Raw genomic sequence first — 18,536 nt, 5'->3', positions numbered from 1 at the left:
AGCTGTACCCAGATGTACAGTATATAGGGGAGGATGAATGTTTTGCTGTCGTGGTGTTTAGATCCTGCAGGAGGTGCTAAAAGCTTCTTAATTCTGATTCATATCCAAACAGTTAAAAAGGCATAACTTTTTTCTTGTTTCTCTCCATTTTAATGAAGAATTTTCACCTTTAAAACTGTTTAAGGTTTACTGATAATATTCTAAATCAGTCCTCTTCACCATCAGGCTTGTCTGAATCACATGCTCCCGCTTTGACTTTCATCTGTCCTCTGAGAAACTGCTCATATTTACTGCGATGGTAGTCATATTTTTACACTGTTGGAATAAATGATGAGCATGTACTGTTGTACAGTTTTAAAGATACTGCTGCAATAAAGTACTTGATTAACAAGCAGTCTTACTGTACGTGACAGCACACGGCCCTTCATCAACCTGCTGCTGGAGATTGCTGGTTAAATATCAGTGGGTTTTAAATAGTTTTCAAAGGTTCTCTCATGTCAGACAATTAAAGCTTAAGTGTATATTGTTTAAGCTGGTATATCACCTTTTCAAGGATACAGCTGCATTATTGTATATTATTCTCTGTGCAGAATGCTGGGGTGCTATTCAAGATCAGAGTAGTGGGAGGATCGGCAGCCTACAGTTACTTGTCCCCACAGGACAGCAGGCCACTCTACCACCCTGCAGTAGACAGGTGGGTAACACAGTTGTACAACTGCACACAAAACACACGCATGCAATTATGGTGTACTTTTTCTTTGGGCAATAATGTGTTTATGACGGTGTATTTCTGTACTTACATGTACATTGGCGTGCACGCCCTATCATGTCAGAGTAATCAGAGTTTTTTTTTCTCAGCTTTTCTGTTATGTTATAGAAAACGCTAACATTCCTTTCAGAAGCCAGTGGACCATAAGAGGATTACAGGGAATTGCCTATAATGATATCAGTTTGATGGTGTGAGGATAAGACCTTTATTTCCTGCAAAATAGAGGCAGCAAGTTATCACTGTATAGATGATGTGGTTGTTAGTGATCTCTGCTGCTGTTTTGCAGAGCTGCACTGAAGGTCAGGCCTTCCACAAAGGAGCAAGAACATTACATTGTCCTCCTGGTTAGACTAGACATTCATAGGTTTGGGAGTCTGCTTTTCATGAAGTGTTTGTTCGTGGGCATGTGTTTCTGTCTGCCACCTCTGAAGCTCTTAAACTAAACTAAACTTTTACATTCTACAGTTCCTTGCAAAAGTATTCATACCCCTTGAACGTTTTCACATTTTTTCACATTATAACCACAAATGTAAATGTATTTTATTGGGATTTTTTGTGATAGATCAACACAAACACATAAATATCTGAAAAGTGTGGCGTGCATTTGTATTCAGTCCCCCTGAGTCAGTGCTTTGTAGAACCACTGGCCTTTGACTGGGTCATTCTAACATGAATATGCTTTGATCTAAACAGTTCCATTGTAGCTCTGGTTGTAGGTTTATGGTTGTTGCCCTGCTGGAAGGTGAACCTCCTCACCAGTCTCAAGTCTTCTGCAGACAAATAGATTTAGGTCTTGTCTTGGTAGGTTTGCAGTTGTGCCGCACTCTTTCCATTTTGGGATGATAGCATGTACAGTGCTCCCTGAGACGTTCAAAGTTTGGGATATTTTTTTATAACCTAACCCTGCTTTAAAACTTCTCCACAACTTTACCCCTGACCTGTCTGCTCTGTTCCTTGGACTTCATGATGCCGTTTGTTCACTAATGTTCTCTAACAAACCTGAGAGGGCTTCACAGAACAGTTTATACTGAGATTACATCACATACAGGTATTTACTGATTAGGTGACTTCTGAAGACAATTGGTTCCACTGGATTTTAGTTGGTGGTATCAGAGTTAAGGGGACTGAATACAAATGCATGCCACACTTTTCAGATATTGTAAAACATTTTGAAAACCAGCCCATTTTCCTTTCACTTCACAATTACGTGCCACTTTGTGTTGGTCTATCACAAAAAATCCCATCCCATCACATTACAATTATGTTTATGATTGTAACGTGTCAAAATGTAAACAATTTCAAGTGGTATGCATACTTTTTCAAGGCACTGTATATGCCAATACACACATGACATCAAAATAACGATTTCTTTGGTGTATTTAAGTGCTTAACCATTTTTTATTTACTTATTGTTTACTTGAGTGTTTACTACAAACCATACTGTAATAGGAAAACACATATAGAACATTACAAGGCAACAAAAAGGGTAAAACAAACATACCATTAGCAAGCACTAGACGTCTGATAAAATAAACAGTTAAAGAAGGGGAAAAAAACTAAAGCTATTAAATTTTATTCTGACGTTTTAATTTCAAGAGCAATAATTATTCCTTTAAAATCAGAATAAAGTATTTTTTCAATTCTCATTCTGAAATGTATTTTTAGGTAATTATTTAATCAATCATTTTTAAACAGCAGTTTTTTTAATCTATATATTTATTAGATTTCTGTCATTATAATTAGGACTGATTTATAAATTTTGTTTATATTCATTCCAGTGGCACACTGCCGGTTTCTCTTTGTCGGGGAGATCAGTAGAAATTAAAAGTTAGTTTTATGCTTCCTGCATTCTGTAATGAGTGTGATACCACTGGTGAGAAGTTTTCTAATTAATCCAGAAGCAGTTATTATAACAGCACTTATGCAAAACTCATTAACTAGTGCAGAGGGAGAAGTGAGCATTAGTAGATACAGCGGGTGGAATCTTTAATTATTGCTAAATCAGATAGGTGTGTCTGCTGCTGCCACTACTACTGCTTTTCATAATCAGTTTTGTAAAATTACTGTCACTGCAAGTTATTTAACCCATCCAAAGTCTTATGTAAGCCTGACATCTAGTGGTAATTCTTTGTCGGTACACAAACAGACACAAAAAGACCTGTTCATACATTAAACATGTTCAGAAGGTCAAAAATGAGGAGACAGCTTGACTTCCTTTGAAGACTGTATGAAACGTCACATAGTGAGAATCAGCCAGTATGTGTCCATCTTGGAAGTCTCCAGACTCCTTCCATCCAGAATACAGATGATTTGTAGAAATCAAAGCAATATGAATTTTGACACAACTCTAAAACACCTGCCATAAGTGATCCATCATATTCAGGGAACAAGAAACAAAATAACTCCAGGCTCCAACACCCAGCGATTGTTAAGTCTACTCTTGGCCATCAATCAGTGGAGTTTGGTTGGTGAATACTGATGCTGTTTTATCTGCCTTGCAGAGATCAAAGCTTTCAACCTCAGGTCTGCAGCACAGACAACACAACTTTCTCTACATTATGACTCAACATCAGACATTTGCATATGAATAATAAATTATGTGAAGCCATGTCTCACCTGTTGTCAGTGTGTGTCCGTGCATCTACACGAGATCACATGAAATAAAGCAGAATAGCACAAACAAACATTTGAAAGAGAGAGTATCCAGTTGACTGTCACCAGAGTGGGTCTTTTGTTGTCAAAGTTCACAATTCCTTGGTCTTTTGGTTTCAGGCATTTGGAGATGAGGGAAAAGTAACACTGAGTAAACTCACATCATATGAAGACTATGTCTACTTCCAGTTTAATTGTACTGTTTTTCTTGCTTTATTATAGAGCTCTGAAGCTCTGTGGCCCTGGGGGACCTCCACATGTGAAGCTTGTCATTGAGTGGGAGCAAAAGACTAAAGAATGGCATGTATTGTTCATAAAATGTTCAAGTTCTAGCACACACTACATGCTGTACAGTAAGATCACGCACTGTTTAACACCTACTGCTGCAGTTTTGCCATTTTTCTCAAATGCCAGAAAGCACATTGAATCATTCTGATCAGAACTGTGTGGTACCCTGTGCAATTATGCAGCTGAAAAAAAAACTGTGTGTGTGTATGTTCCAGTCTCTTTGGGAACATCCAAGAGGAGGTGGTGAAGGATGCGGAGAGTGTGAGGAACCAGCAGCAGGAGCACCTGCAGCAGCCTAGCTGTACCTTGGACGAGTGCTTCCAGCTGTATACCAAAGAGGAGCAGGTGAGAAAAAGGGGACTGATTTTTGAAAGGATTGTAGTATATATACACTTGTATTTGAAAGGTCGAGTTACAGGTGAATCAGTATTCTGTAATGAAATAGAAGCAAGGTACGACATGCTTCAATCTGCCTAGAGCAGGTTGTCCTCAAAAACTGAATGACCATGAGACTAATGAAGTAGGCTGTTACAGCTGAGATGTTAGAATAGGAAAGAAATTATTTTACTAGTGGTGTTTTTAGCAGTTTGGATTAAGGTCCATGTAACCCTTTAGTGCCTCCACCATGAAAATAGAAAACAGAGAATTTGTTTTTCCTCTGTAACTCTACCATTTTATACCTCACTAGATTAAGCTGCCACATACTGTACTTGTAGCACCAGCACATTCTTTCTTGCAAGAGTGAACTGATCTCTGTAGAGATAATGACTGGATTGTTGGGAAATATTCAGTTCAGGTAAGGAATAGCTTTCTGAGTTTCTGTTGTTCTGTATGTTGCAGCTGATTGAACACCGTAATTCAAATTCATAATTCAAATTAGTTTTTTTGCTGAATAGTAAGTCTTCTATATGTCAATTCAGTGTTTACTGCTGTGTGTGTGTGTGTGTGTGTGTGTGTGTGTGTGTGTGTGTACTTATATAGCAATTTTCTACCTATTGGTACTCACCGTGCTTTGCACTGCTTCTCATTCAACCCTTCGCACTCACGGTCACACACACGCTCACACACCTGAACTCACCAGGAGCAACTTAGTTAGGGTTCAGTGTCTTGCTCAATGACACTTCGACATGTAACTAGAGGACCCAGGGATCGAACCTACAACTGTGAGATTGGTGGACGACCACTTTACCTTCAGCGCCACAGTCCCGTGTGTGTAAGTGTGTGTGTGTGCGCACGCGTGCTTTGTTGCAGGATACAATTTTGTAAAAGTGAATTTAACTTCTGTACATCCACACATACTGCCTGTAGGACAGAGTAATTACAGTGATTTATTGTGTCTAAAAAGAAATGCATTCAAATGAAAAGGCCACAGTAAAGGATGGAAGAAAGATAATATGACCCACTTTTAACTGTGTCAAGCAGTGAGTGGCAGGATCAATTTTACATAACTGAGCCATAAAACTAGTAATTATTAGAATATCACAGAGACTGGGAGATAAGCAGCTACATTGAAAAGGTTATAGTAAGACACTAAACCACATGCTTTCTGAGTTGTTTTGTGATACAGATGGCTTATTCCCTGCTACCTGTTTTACTCATCTTGAGTTCCAACAGAGACTAATGTGGTTGTTGCACGTCGCTCCGTTATTGAAATGGTCTGTTTTGTTGAGTTTTTGTTTATTTATGCTGTTATTTGTCATCAAGTTCAGAGGGTAAAGTACATCTCAACTGTCACTAGCTCTTGCTGTTGTTGGGCAGCAGGTCACTTCGCTCCCGTCCTGGGTGGTTAATTTGGATTATATTGCTGCTGTGGTGCCCTTACACACAGGTTTTATCACTGTGGTTCTACTTCACCTTACCCATCTCTCTGGAATTATTTCCTTGCTGCTAAGGGGCTTTGGTGCCTTAAATGGTGGCTTCTTTTCGTATTGTGTTTTTTTTTTTTAACTTAGCTTTTTGTCCCCTTACAGTTGAGTGCTTACATATGTTGTGTTGGTTCCTGTAGCTTTCTGTGCTGCAAGGGTGCCTGCAACCTCCCTCACAATTAAGTTATCTCTGTCTGATAAGCTGTGTGAGTATGACTCACGTTTGGACTGGGAAAATATCACCAATTACTGCGTGAAATGAGCCATTAGGGAGGAGATGCCATCCAGTATGTTTCTGGTGTACAGGGAGAGCTTAATTGCCATTCAGCAGCTCATCCAAATCCTGTGTAGATGGAGTCAGGAGCAGCTGCTCATCACTCAGTATGTATTCATCTCATGAAATACTCTTCTATGTGCAATTTAAATGATTTGAATCCAAAAATCTTCACCATGACGGCAACTGTGACTAGTAAGGACATATAATAACTATCCTATAAGTTTGCTTATGCTTTGAAGCTTTAGTATATTTTACAGATCGAAACTACTTGTTTAACCTACATCATCTAATAACTGGATTAAGCAATTTCTCATTCTTCTCTTGAACTAATTGGAAAAGTTTTGGCACATTTGTGCAAATGATTATGAACAATTGTTTGGTTTTTTCTACATTATCTAAAAACTGCTTATATATTGATGATTGAAATGTATAATACTGTTTCTCTGGGTGGTTCAACCCCCGAACATGTTTTAAGTTCTTTGCAGAAGTCAATACATGCAAAAAAGTTTAACCAGTCCTCCCACACTGTCAAGCATATTTTCAGCTATTTTTATTAGATTTTTATTTATTATTTTTTTGGCAATGTGTTCTCAGTTGATGACCTGCTGTCAGCAGAATTCTGACTGTCACTAATGAAGGGGAATGTGTAAAGCATTACATCATCTTATGATTGACCAATAAGCTAAAATAGCTCAGAGGGGCATCCCATGTGCTTTACAAATGTGCTTTACAAATGTTAGCAATGTTTTGAGAACTATATCAAAGTAACTGAGAGTCATTGCTACTACCTATTACCTAAGGACACAAACAAAAATTTCAACTTACTTTTAGTCATCTGCATTCAGGAGCCTGTCATCTAATCTGTTCATGGGCATAAGCTTAGGTAAACCTACGGGCTGTGTATTTAGTAAGATAAATTGGATGTACTTGTTGGCCCTGGATTTGCGTACGTTCACCAAATGTGAGATGAGAACGCGTGTTGTTTTACTTCTAACTCAACATTTGTTTTAGTCTCTAATTTGGAAAGAAAGGTATTAGACAAGTGGGAAGTGATGCTCACATATCAATTTTCCATAGGGTAATATAAGTACATGATCATTTTGCTTCATCATTTGTATTGAAGTGATCTTGGTTTGTTTCTTGTCTCAGCAGTAGCATCCACTTTTTATCATGTATACATGAACTCTGCTCATGGTCCTGTTCTACACCCACAGTGGCTTATTGTAATTCTACTGACTTCATTTCTATTAAAGTAAGCTGAGTTCTCACTGCTGTTACCATGTACAATGTCTTTATTTGTACTGCATCCAGCCACTGTTTTCCTCTAGTCATGTGCTGAATTCAAACAAAACCCTATTTATAATCACAATTTAGAGTCAAGGCCATAATTAAAAATTTGTATTTTTTGTAATTATTGTTTTACCTTCTGGCCTTGTGCCTTGTGCCTGGAATTCAGTTGAGTTTTTATATATTTATCGATTATGACTCACTAATGACAAAGGTTTTGTTGCTGATGTTATTTTACCAATTATTCTTCTAATGGTTTATTTATTAAATTGCATTAAACCACTTCACAGCCCTTTTTCCATTCTTTGGCATATTATTCCATTGCCTAGATATAGTGCAATATAATGGACTTGATTACAGTTTAGTAATAAATGATATAGAGAATACCTCTTAACTGCCGTAAAGCTGGACCTCTGCAAAAGAGTATTTATACTCATTAAATATTTAAACCAAAAGTATGTGTGGTTTTAGTTTGATTTAATGAATCCAAACAATTAGTTTAATTCTATAGTTATACTCTTTCAGATGGCCCAATAACAGTTGGTAGGGGTGTAAAGAAGGGCTGGCTGGATAGCTGGAAGAAAATTAAACCTATCTATTTAGACTCACATATGCTTGATATGAATGGAGAATTAAATACAGTTTATTTTCTCATTTTCTAATCCACATTTATTCTGGTTGTATGTGACATATATGACATAAGCAATCAGTACTGAACATGACTTTCAGCTCTGATCCCAAAAGCCATTATTTTGTGTGTGTGTGTGTGTGTGTGTGTATGTGTGTGTGTGTGTGTGTGTGTGTGTGTGTGCTCACACTTTAGTCATGGCATGTCTTCTTCTTTTCCTTTAGGATGTTCCCTTTCTGCCTCCATCTAACCCTGTCCTCTGCATCCTCTTCTCTCACACCAACTAACTTCATGTCCTCTCTCACTACATCCATAATTCTCCTCTTTGGCCTCTAGACCTCCTGCCTCGCAGCTCCAAACTCAGCATCCTTCTACCGATATATTCACATTCTCTCCTTTAACATGTCCAAACCGCCTCAATCTGGCCTATCTGACTTCATCTCCGAAACCTCTAACATGAGCTGTCCCTCTGATGTCCTCAATCCTGATCCTGTCCATCCTCGTCACTCCCAAAGAGAACCTCGACATGTTAAGTTCTGCTACCTCCAGCTCTGCCTCCTGTCTCTTCTTCTGTGCCACTGGTCTCACCACCGTCTTGAACAGCTTTCCTTTTGTTCTCACTGATACTATTTTATCACACAACACACCTGACACTTTTCTCTACCCGTTCCAACCTGCCTGCACTCGCCTCTTCACCTCTTTTCCACACTCACCGTTGCTCTGAACCGTTGACCCTAAGTACTTAAAGTCCTGCACCTTCTTCACCTCTGCTCCCTGTAACCTCACCGTTCCACCTGGGACCCTCTCATTTACACACGTATTCTGTTTTACTCCGGCTAAGCTTCATTCCTCTGTTTTCCAGAGCAGACCTCCACATTTCTAGATTTTCCTCCACCTGCTCACTGCTCTCACTACAAATTACAATATCATCTGCAAACATCATAGTCCATGGAGATTCCTGTCTAACCTCATCTGTCAGCCTCTCAATCACCAGAGCAAACAAGAAGGGGCTCTCTGCACCCTGTCATACACTTTCTCTAAATCTACGAAGACACAATGCAACTCCCTATGACCTTCTCTGTACTTCATCAGCATCCTCAAAGCAAATACTGCATTTGTTGTTCTCTTTCTAGTAATGAAACCATATTGCTGCTCACAAATCCTCACCTCTGCCCTTAGCTTAGCTTTTACTACTCTTTTCCATAACTTCATTGTGGCTCATCAGCTTTATTCCTCTGTAGCTGCCACAGCTCTGCTCATCTCCCTTGTTCTTAAAAATGGGCACCAGTACACTTCTCCAGTCCTCGGAATCCTTTCATTCTCCAAGATGGTGTTAAACAAACTAGTCAGAAACTCTACTGCCACCTCTCCTAGACCCTTCCATACCTCCACAGGTATGTCATCAGGACCAACTGCCTTTCCACTATTCATCCTCTTCAACGTCCTCCTCCCTTCAGTCTTGCTAATCTTTGCTCCTTCCTGCTTCACACTATTCACCTGCTGTACTCTTCGTTCTTTCATTTTCCTCATTTATCAGCTCTTCAAAGTACTCATTTCATCTTCCCATACTTATCTTTAATCACCTTAACCTGCTGCACATCTTTTCCATCGCTATGTCTCTCTCTCGCCAACCTTAGAAATCCACCTCTCCCTCCTTACTTTGTCATGGCATGTGAAAACCAAATTTAAGTATAATTTGACTGAACTGTACTTTACGACTTGTGGATGATCATCATTGCTTTTCTGAGGAAACATGCAGAGGCCGACATTTTTTGTTCTTTTTAGAAATAGTTTATGACCACAGGAAATATGTTGTCCAGCTGTGCTGACATCTTCAGTCATGGTTCTAACTGATGTTTAATTTCTCTCTCTTTTATACATTTCTTCCCTTGATTTCGCCCCTCCTGCACTTTCTTCCTTGCATCTCTTCTTCAAATCGTGTTTAGGAACCAAAAGATCAAATATGAAGGGAAACAAAGACCCAATCACGGGATTTGGGATGAATCATTTTGTGCAGACATCTGTATTCTACAGTCAAGTCTCTCATTGGGAGTTTACTGTAGTTGAACAAGGATTCATTTCATTGAGTGGAAGAGTTGCAGGAAGTGATTTGATTGCCCGCTGAAACACACATCATGCCAAAGCAGCTTTGGTGCCGTCAAACAGGGTTGCACAACCTAAAAATTGATGACTTGCTCTCAGGTGAATTTCTCGTCCTATAATTGTTTTGTTGTGATGCACCACTATGAGATGAGACAATTTTCTCGTCTCATTTTTTTAAAGAGAATAATTTACTGCATTTTTGGGAGAGAGGTGCTGAGTCTTGAAATTAAATCAATGAGTCGCCAGAGCCCTGCCTGTAACCATGGCAACAATGAATGTTAGGTTTTGCAGTACTATGGCTGATTATGAGAGAGGAGTAGGCCGGGCTTATCTGATAACTGATATTTGCAGGTCTTTCCTATAAATTATACCCATGAATGTGATGGCTTTATTTCAATAGAATCATTTTTTCAAATTCACCAATTGTCCCTGTGAGTGAACAGCAGACACGAGGCTAAAGTAATTTTTCTTGTGTCAGATGCACACATAACTTTTTATGTTTTCTTTATATTCTTCTTTTTATATTCTTCTTTATATTCTTCTTTTTACATTCTTCTTGCACTTTAAGACTGGTCTGCAGTGTAGAGCTTCCAATACCATAAAACTAACAGAACAAGAGTCAGCAAACACCAGGCAGTCCTAAGAGTTTGCTTTTGGCAAGTTTTATATGGTGTAGAACTAATTCCATGCTTGGAAACATTCGGTTTTTAATACAGTGAATTCTAGCAGTTCTTTTGAGGTGAGGTGAGGTACGAGACCAAAAGAGAAGAAGGTAAAAAAAGACACATTTTTAGGCACGGATAATTAGAACAAGGACACGATGTAATATTAAAATGCTGTTAAATAAAGCATGATTGTAGACAAGGTTTGGCCTTAGAGGCTTTTAATTTGGGCAGAGTTAATGCAAAAAAGATCCTAACAGTCCTAACAATTCTGAATGTCACATTACCTGATTAAATTACAACAAACGTGTTGCTTTTACTGTATATATTATGAAAAAATTTGCATTTATATGTTTATTTTTTTAACTAAAACCATTTCATTTCACTGACTGATTGCAGCTTGCCCCAGACGATGCATGGAAGTGTCCCCACTGTAAGCAGCTTCAGCAGGGCATGGTGAAGATGAGCCTCTGGACTCTTCCTGACATATTGATCCTCCATCTTAAACGTTTCCGACAGGTAATAAAAAGACTTCTAGTAAATCCCAATTATTCATCAACTGAATCAAATTTAATGGGTAGTCACCTTTGAAAAATAATTCTCATTCTGCTGCATCAAATACTGCATGTTGTGGAAAAGCTATTTAGGCTGTAGAGAGTTCAGACTAATGTAAGGAAGGAGTAAGGTAAGTGGTGAAAAAGAATACTAGACAGAAAAGTAAAAGTTAAGGCGCAACAGGTTGTTAAACAGTTATATATTTCCACTGCAAATAAAATGGAACAACTTGTCCTGAATGTGCAGTCTCTGCAATCAGTAGGTTGTCTGTCCAGCACTCCTTCTTTGCTTTAGCTTTTTATTTCTCAGTGAGGCAAAGAATTGTGATTCCCCAATCATTAAAGCATGACCTCTGATCCCCTTTTCAAAATTGGAACAAACAGCTCTGTTGGAGACAGTGCCTGTTCAACGACATCCATCAGATCTGAGTTGTCTCAGAGTAGGTTGTTCATATTCATTCATGTCAGTCGTGTCCTTCAGGTCTCCCCTCAGTGCCCATGTGATCATCGAAGCATCTGTCATGGAAAACTGCTGTTATTTTTGAAAAATATCTAAACACTGAGTTATGTTGGTTGATATATTTTATAGCAATACAGGAGAAAGGCTTCAAGGTTTCTCAGCAAAACCTGTCAGTACATGAGTTTTTATAGAAAACAGAGAACAAAGAATGTTTTACTGTTTATTATCAAAACAGAATTTCATTCTCCATCTAAAACACTAAATCCTACAAGACAAGCACTTGTGGCGTCCTGGCCATGTGAAGAGATTCCACACACTGTACCTGGAGACTTAAGACAATGAGCCCAGCTTACATACTAAAGCCTTCCTATCACATTTAACTGAAACCTTCAGTATAGTGGGAAAATGTCAGAACACAGATAAAACCTAAGAATATAAAGAGCGTAACTGAATGTACCAATGTAGCTGCACACAGTGCTGGTAGGCTGCTGCCTACACTGATGAATCCATGCAGTCATCTGGAAAAGCTTTATTAAGATCAAATAAATATGTGACCTATCTTCTTATCCTTTCACTTTCACTACAATACTTCACATTTGTATGCACTTTCTCTGTTTTTCTTGCTTTTCTCATAATTTTAAGCAGTCTTTATTTCTTTTTTTTTTCCTTTTTTGAAAAAGTGTTTCACTTTTGTACTTAAACTTATTGGCTATCTCTTTCCTGATTGATGGAGTCAGATCCATACACATCAGATCCATCAATTATAATGTATTTTATAATGTGAATTTTTGGCTCCTATGATCTATATTTTATTTATTGTAATTTCCTGTGAAAAGACCCATTGACAACCCAGTAGGACAGTTCCAAACAACCAACAAGCTGGTGACCCACAGTTCAAAATATATAATAAATAAATTGGGGTGAGTGGAAAGTGGAGAGAGGAAAGAAAAGAGCAACATAGTTCCTAATAATGTTGCCTACAGGTGCCATATACAGAGTTTAGAGTATCCCTCTTTTATCCCAAGCAACTTAATAAATGAGGTACAAGGGAAGCAAAAATCTAAGTCAAGAAAACATAAAAGCAAAGTCCTATCAGAAAAGTGTTTATTTTTCATAAGATGGAAGTATCTCCATGAATGTTAAGGCAAATACACTCTCACATTTGGGCATCATTCAAATTTCCTGAGGTAAACACAGTGCCATTTACAGGGGACCCATGATCCATTTACACAGTTATGTTATTTTTATTTATTTTTGTAGTCTGCCCATCAAAATACCTGGTGGCACTTTTCACCTCGGCCAAAAGCAGAAAGGAGAGAATTTCTATCTGGGTGTTTCATTTCACAGCTGGCACTGTCTACCAGAGTAACTCCAAGGTTATGTCCACCTACTGTACACCTTTGACCAGTGCTTGACTGGCACCACTCTGCCTCTCCTTGCTGATCGTGGTCTCACAAGCAGGTGGTACCATGCAGAGCGCAAATCTCACTAAAGCTCTATGAGCCAAATTCCAGCCGCTGCCAGCAGACACTTGAATAATACCCCAGTCAATAGTTTCCCTTCTCTTACCGGATTGATATTATTTAGTTTATCATTGTGACAGTTTAAACACAGTTTAAAATTTCAAAGTAGCAGTATTTATATGATGTTCTGTATTTTGTTTGCATAAAGACTAATTTTATAACTGTTTAATCCATTTTCTCTAAGTTATGCTTGCATATACTATATATACTGTGTAACTAAGAAATGTTGAAACAGGTGGGTGAACGGAGGAACAAGCTGTCAACCGTGGTGCGTTTCCCCCTGACTGGATTGGACATGGCCCCTCATGTAGTGAAGCGGAGTCAGAGCATAAAGAACCTGAACCTGGGGGCCTGGCCACCTTCATGGAAGGAGCCTTCAGGACAACACCAACAACCTGCCGACATGAACCTCCCCCATGACTATCAGTATGACCTTTATGCTGTGTGTAACCATCATGGAGGAATGCACGGAGGACATTATACTGGTATGGAACTAGATGGTACAATATGCAAGTTACCTCCAGTTATAAGCACCACATGAAGAGCCACGCCTTTTTACTTGTGTCATACATTCCTTTACTGCATTGAGGATTGCAAGTCTAGTTTATTTTCCAAGAACTCCACTATGAATCACTGATCACTGAAGAGTAGCTCAGTGTGTCACACTGTGGTGTACTTTGTTCATGTGGCTTTGCTCGTATAACAAGTTGAAATAATATCTTGGCTCACTGCAGTAGAGGAAAGTGCCACCTGACTTCAGAGGTAGATCTGATTTTGTTCGTTTTCCACTTCCAGCTTACTGCAGAAACTCAGTTGATGGCCAGTGGTATAGCTATGATGACAGCAGCGTAGACCTGGTGCCAGAGGAAGAAGTATGTACCAGAGGAGCCTACATACTTTTCTACCAGAGACGCAACACCATTCCTCCTTGGTCTGCGATTAGCTCCGTCAGAGGTATGCTATCAAACTGTAGAAAACCTTTTAACATTAATCAAATAAAGCAAAATGGCATTAATGATTTAATGGAAATGCTATAAGAGCAAAAATGTTAAACGCTAAAACATCCACCCATCCATTATCTGTTGCCACTCGATTTATTCGTCTCCCTTTATTATTCTTCGTAGCCAGTTAATCTCAGGGCCACCAAGAGACATAGGTACTCACATTCACACCTACGGTCAATTTCACGAATAAACCTTACATGCACGTACATGGGGAAAGTGGAGTACCCGGGGAGAACATGCAAACTCCACACAGAAAGGCTGTGGCCGACATGTAGTGTAGAACTAGGGACCTTCTAGCTGTGAGGCAACACCACCCTGCTGACAGCTTATACATTAAGGGCATAATAATAATAATAATAGGGATAGCAGTAGATGTACAGCAGCAGAAAGAAAGTACTTGACATGAAAAATCATTAACTACTTTATAAAGGTTCATTTTGAATGGCCTATACTATTTTTCTCTGCTTCACTGATTTTTCGCCTTTTGTGAGTTGCTATGATACTGTCACTTTTCATGTCTGGAAGCAAATTTAGAGTCACAGTATGCATGTACAAACAGTAAAACCCAGATCATAAAATACCCTAAAGGATTCACTGTACGCTTACCCCCAGAATCCATATAATGTATAAATATTATATAATGTATATATAAATATCCACATTTGTATACATACTGTTATATGGCTTTGCTGAGATGACAATCTGAGCAGCTCATCATGTACATATCTGCTGTTAGATCTGCATACACCTTTATAATTGGAAGTTTACAATCTTCATGTCGTTGCATCATTGGGCTTTTAAAGCTTTGTTTTGTTTGGTTTGGTTTTATTGAGTCTGAATGATTGAACAACATATGTCTATTATAAAGAAAACCTGAAGAAGGTGGTTGTGGTTTAATACTTTTTTTTTTTTTTTGTGACAGAATTTGACATACATGGTCAAAACTACACACAAGCTTTCTGCAGGGCAGATTTATTATCAGATGAGATGAAGATGGAGTTGTTTAGCCACAATGCGCAGATGAGTAAATGAGTTTCCTTTCAGTCAGTTCAGACGCTACACACATATGGAATATTATGTGCTTGTGTGCTTTGTTTTGAATACATTTTTATAGAAAAGTGTTGAACTTATTTTTAGTATAATTCAGTTTTTGAGAAAGCAATATTTATGAAAACGGAATAGTTAAACATTGTCTTTCATAACTGCTTTAATATTAATTGCTATAAATTTTCTGTCATATATATATATATATATATATATATATATATATATAGCATCAGCCTAAACAACCCGTCAAAGGAGGAACATCCCAGTGGGCTTTATTTGAGGCCCCCAGTGAGAACTGCAGGAGAAATTATTTACGTGCAATAAATACATCTTATTAATACTTTAGATGGAATTTACCAACTAAGAGTGCTGCACAAGAAAGAAATAACAAAATGTTTTTGTGTGTGTGCATGTGAAACCTCTATTATTCTCTTCCAACTGTGCCTGAAAAGTTTTTCTAGGAAAAAAACTGAGACTAATATTAAGCTTTTTTTTAATGGCCTTCGTAAAGTAATAACCTCAACCAGAAATTATTTGTGACTATGCACAAAAGTTGGGTCTCTGCCACATTATTATTGCCGCACTATGTTTTTTGAATTGCAGGAGAAAACCAGATTACCCAAAGGAGTTTTTTTTTCTTTTTATGAGACTTGATTTATTCTACCCTGTGCTTGAATATCCCGATGGCTGCAGTCTTCAGCTCAAATATTGAAGAAGCCTTGGCTTTGCCAATATTATGGACAAATTCAGATTGAGAAATTTGAAATATACTCATTAAACCCATCCATCATCCTGTGCAGTGTTGGAGGGGGGTTCCAGTCCGGCTACTAGTCTGATATCTGTGTACTGGGTGATGTTCAAACTGTTGAGCCAAAAATACATATACTTAAAAGGCAAAAAGGAAGAATAGAAGACACAGGAGAGTGTCAGTGTTAAGTGTATGTGGACAATAAAACATTTTCCTGTTCAATATCAAGTCAATAAATGATAAAGGTCAGTGAATGTGCAATACTATTTACTACTATAGATGTTTAACCTGAAAGCTGTGAAGCGTGAATCCATTGCTCCCCTACATTACTTTTCATTCTGAACCAGCAGTTTTTGCTCAGCATAGTGAACTAAAACCTATACATCCTGTGCAAGTGTAGTTAAATCATGGCAATTCCACACAGTTGGATTAATACAATTGCTCTCCTATTGTTTTTTTTTTAGTTCTGTTTTTTTTTTTTTAATGGGGATAGAAAAAATTAACTAAGAAATTACTATTGCACAAACTGCCACAGGCATGGATATGTAAAAAGGGAAAAGTCAGATATGAATTCTTACCATGGCTGCTCAGAGAAGATCATGCTGACACAAACACAGGAAATGTCAGGATGTCTCTTATCTTATCCTTACCAACATTTATCATTAGGAGCTAACCCACATCCTATAAAGTATAACCGTTGACCAATAATGACCCCCCTTTGAAAGTACTGATTGTGACTAAGTCAGAAAGAGCACTTGTTTACATTTTCTGCTTTTAAAATGTCAAGCACTGCAGTCTTCTCTATTCTTAAGGTGCCCACCTGCAGCAGCCATGCTTTTAGTAATCTGTGCAATATCAACATAATCCAGCCACTAGCTCCAAAATACAAAAGTCATAATGTAAAGAGTGACTCCTTAGATTTCCTTAGAAAAAGATAGTGTGCATCATAAAAAAATCGGTTTTGTCCTATAAAATAATAGAATGGATGTGGCTCGTGGGGCATTATGTCCCAATCTGCCATCATTTTGTTCTATTACTTGTTGGCAAATTCATCACATGAATTGTGATGATCACAAAGACCCTTAAAACCAATCATGTACATCAGTGATGGGCTTCTTTTTCCTGAGGAATTGAGTGCCAAATTTTCTTTGAAAATTAGAACATCTGTAGGTGTGTATGTGTGCTTTGATTTTTGCTCATCTAATTGGTTTGAAGCTGGCAAGACAAACAAGATCACACACACTCTCTTCCCTGCAACGATCAGAGTTTAACAACCTTTGAATCAAAAGATGACAGCTTTGTGATTATCTGCTTGTCTTGTCAGCACTACCAGTCATCCTCTCCCCCATTGTCCTGATTATGCACATTGAACTTTGTTTTTGCACCTTGTTTTTTATTTTTTGTTTAATGCTCTGGAGAAATAATTTAAAACTAAAAGATTTCAGTGCAGTAAATAACGAGCCCTTTGTATGTAAATTTGTCTTGGTTTACTCTTACACTGTGTGATGTACATATTTCTTATTTTTCTAACACCATCATGAAATGCAAATAAGATCTTTTAAAAAATAGTTCTCAAATAGCTGGTGCAGTTTTCATCAGTAAAAAATGTGGTAAAATGTGTGCAAACAAGCTTGTGCCAATTTTATTAATAATAGAAAACAGTAGTTACAGTTAAGCATGTCTGCCTGTCACACTGTTCACCATTACTGTCCTCTGTAGACAGCCCTGTATTCCCCACATTCCTGAAAGGAGACACACACTGTGCTTGAGAAGAAATATGAGACAGACATGGGGCAACAGTGGGGGAAAAATGCTTCTAACATTTTAAAAAATGTCAATCATAAGCATTATGAAGGTTGGCCATTTTAAACTTACATTCAAAGGAAAGCTATGCTGTCTTATTCTCCAAGTTTAGTTTGACGTCCAACTTGTTACAATGACATTGTTTCTATGGAAACCTGCTACTTGCACCCATTAAAACCCATGAGTTGAGGTGACCAAACCATAAGTGGAGTGTCAGTAAAGAACAGACCTACATACAAGAAATACTTAGATTGTTTCTTTAATTCCAAATGACCTCCCTCTCTGTCAACCTTCTCGCTCTTCACGTGGAAATACAAAGGTGCTGCATTCAAGGAACGTTAACATCTAGATGATAGATTTCTTTGCTTTATATTACGTTTTATATTAAGTTGAATTTCAGAGGACAACGCAGCAAAAATCTGTTAAAGTGTTCACACTTTTAAAGAGAACAAAGTGAGCTAAGTATAAGAGCAAACTGTAATTATTTGACATTGTCAATTGCAAAAGGTGTCAGTTGTTAAGTGGTCGAAGATTTTGCCCCAGTACACTTGATAAAGTTAAATGTGAACATATGTTGTATAGACACGAATGTTTAAGACCTATATTTCCTCTCCGTCTCCTTTCTTTGTCTCACAGGCTCCACAAGTTCATCACTGTCAGACCACTGGCTCATCCGGCTGACTGGGGACAGTAAAAGAGGCAGTTTGGTTTCTCGATCCTCCACAACCTGCCCGTCTTCCATACCAGACTCTCCAGAGTCTCCAGTCTTCCTTGACAATGGTTCTAAAGAGGAAAGAGGTATGGAGCCACACCCAGGATTTGCTGTCATTACATAAATTGTACTGTATATTGGTTGTTTATTTAAA

General features: G+C 38.1%; 1 protein-coding gene across 1 annotated transcript in view; it reads left to right on the top strand.

Moving 5' to 3' along the window:
- usp43a (ubiquitin specific peptidase 43a) overlaps nucleotides 1-18,536 on the top strand; it is a 93,852-nt gene that overhangs the window by 70,000 nt on the left and 5,316 nt on the right. The window contains exons 9-15 of the mRNA XM_067497451.1: nucleotides 591-694; nucleotides 3,644-3,721; nucleotides 3,925-4,054; nucleotides 10,931-11,050; nucleotides 13,304-13,553; nucleotides 13,864-14,022; nucleotides 18,307-18,468. Of these exons, the coding sequence (XP_067353552.1) occupies nucleotides 591-694; nucleotides 3,644-3,721; nucleotides 3,925-4,054; nucleotides 10,931-11,050; nucleotides 13,304-13,553; nucleotides 13,864-14,022; nucleotides 18,307-18,468 (1,003 nt within the window). The remainder of the gene's footprint in view (nucleotides 1-590; nucleotides 695-3,643; nucleotides 3,722-3,924; nucleotides 4,055-10,930; nucleotides 11,051-13,303; nucleotides 13,554-13,863; nucleotides 14,023-18,306; nucleotides 18,469-18,536) is intronic.

This window comes from Channa argus, chromosome 3 (assembly GCF_033026475.1).
Source record: "Channa argus isolate prfri chromosome 3, Channa argus male v1.0, whole genome shotgun sequence".
NCBI lineage: Eukaryota > Metazoa > Chordata > Actinopteri > Anabantiformes > Channidae > Channa > Channa argus.
This window is presented reverse-complemented; position numbering and strand designations above follow the sequence as displayed.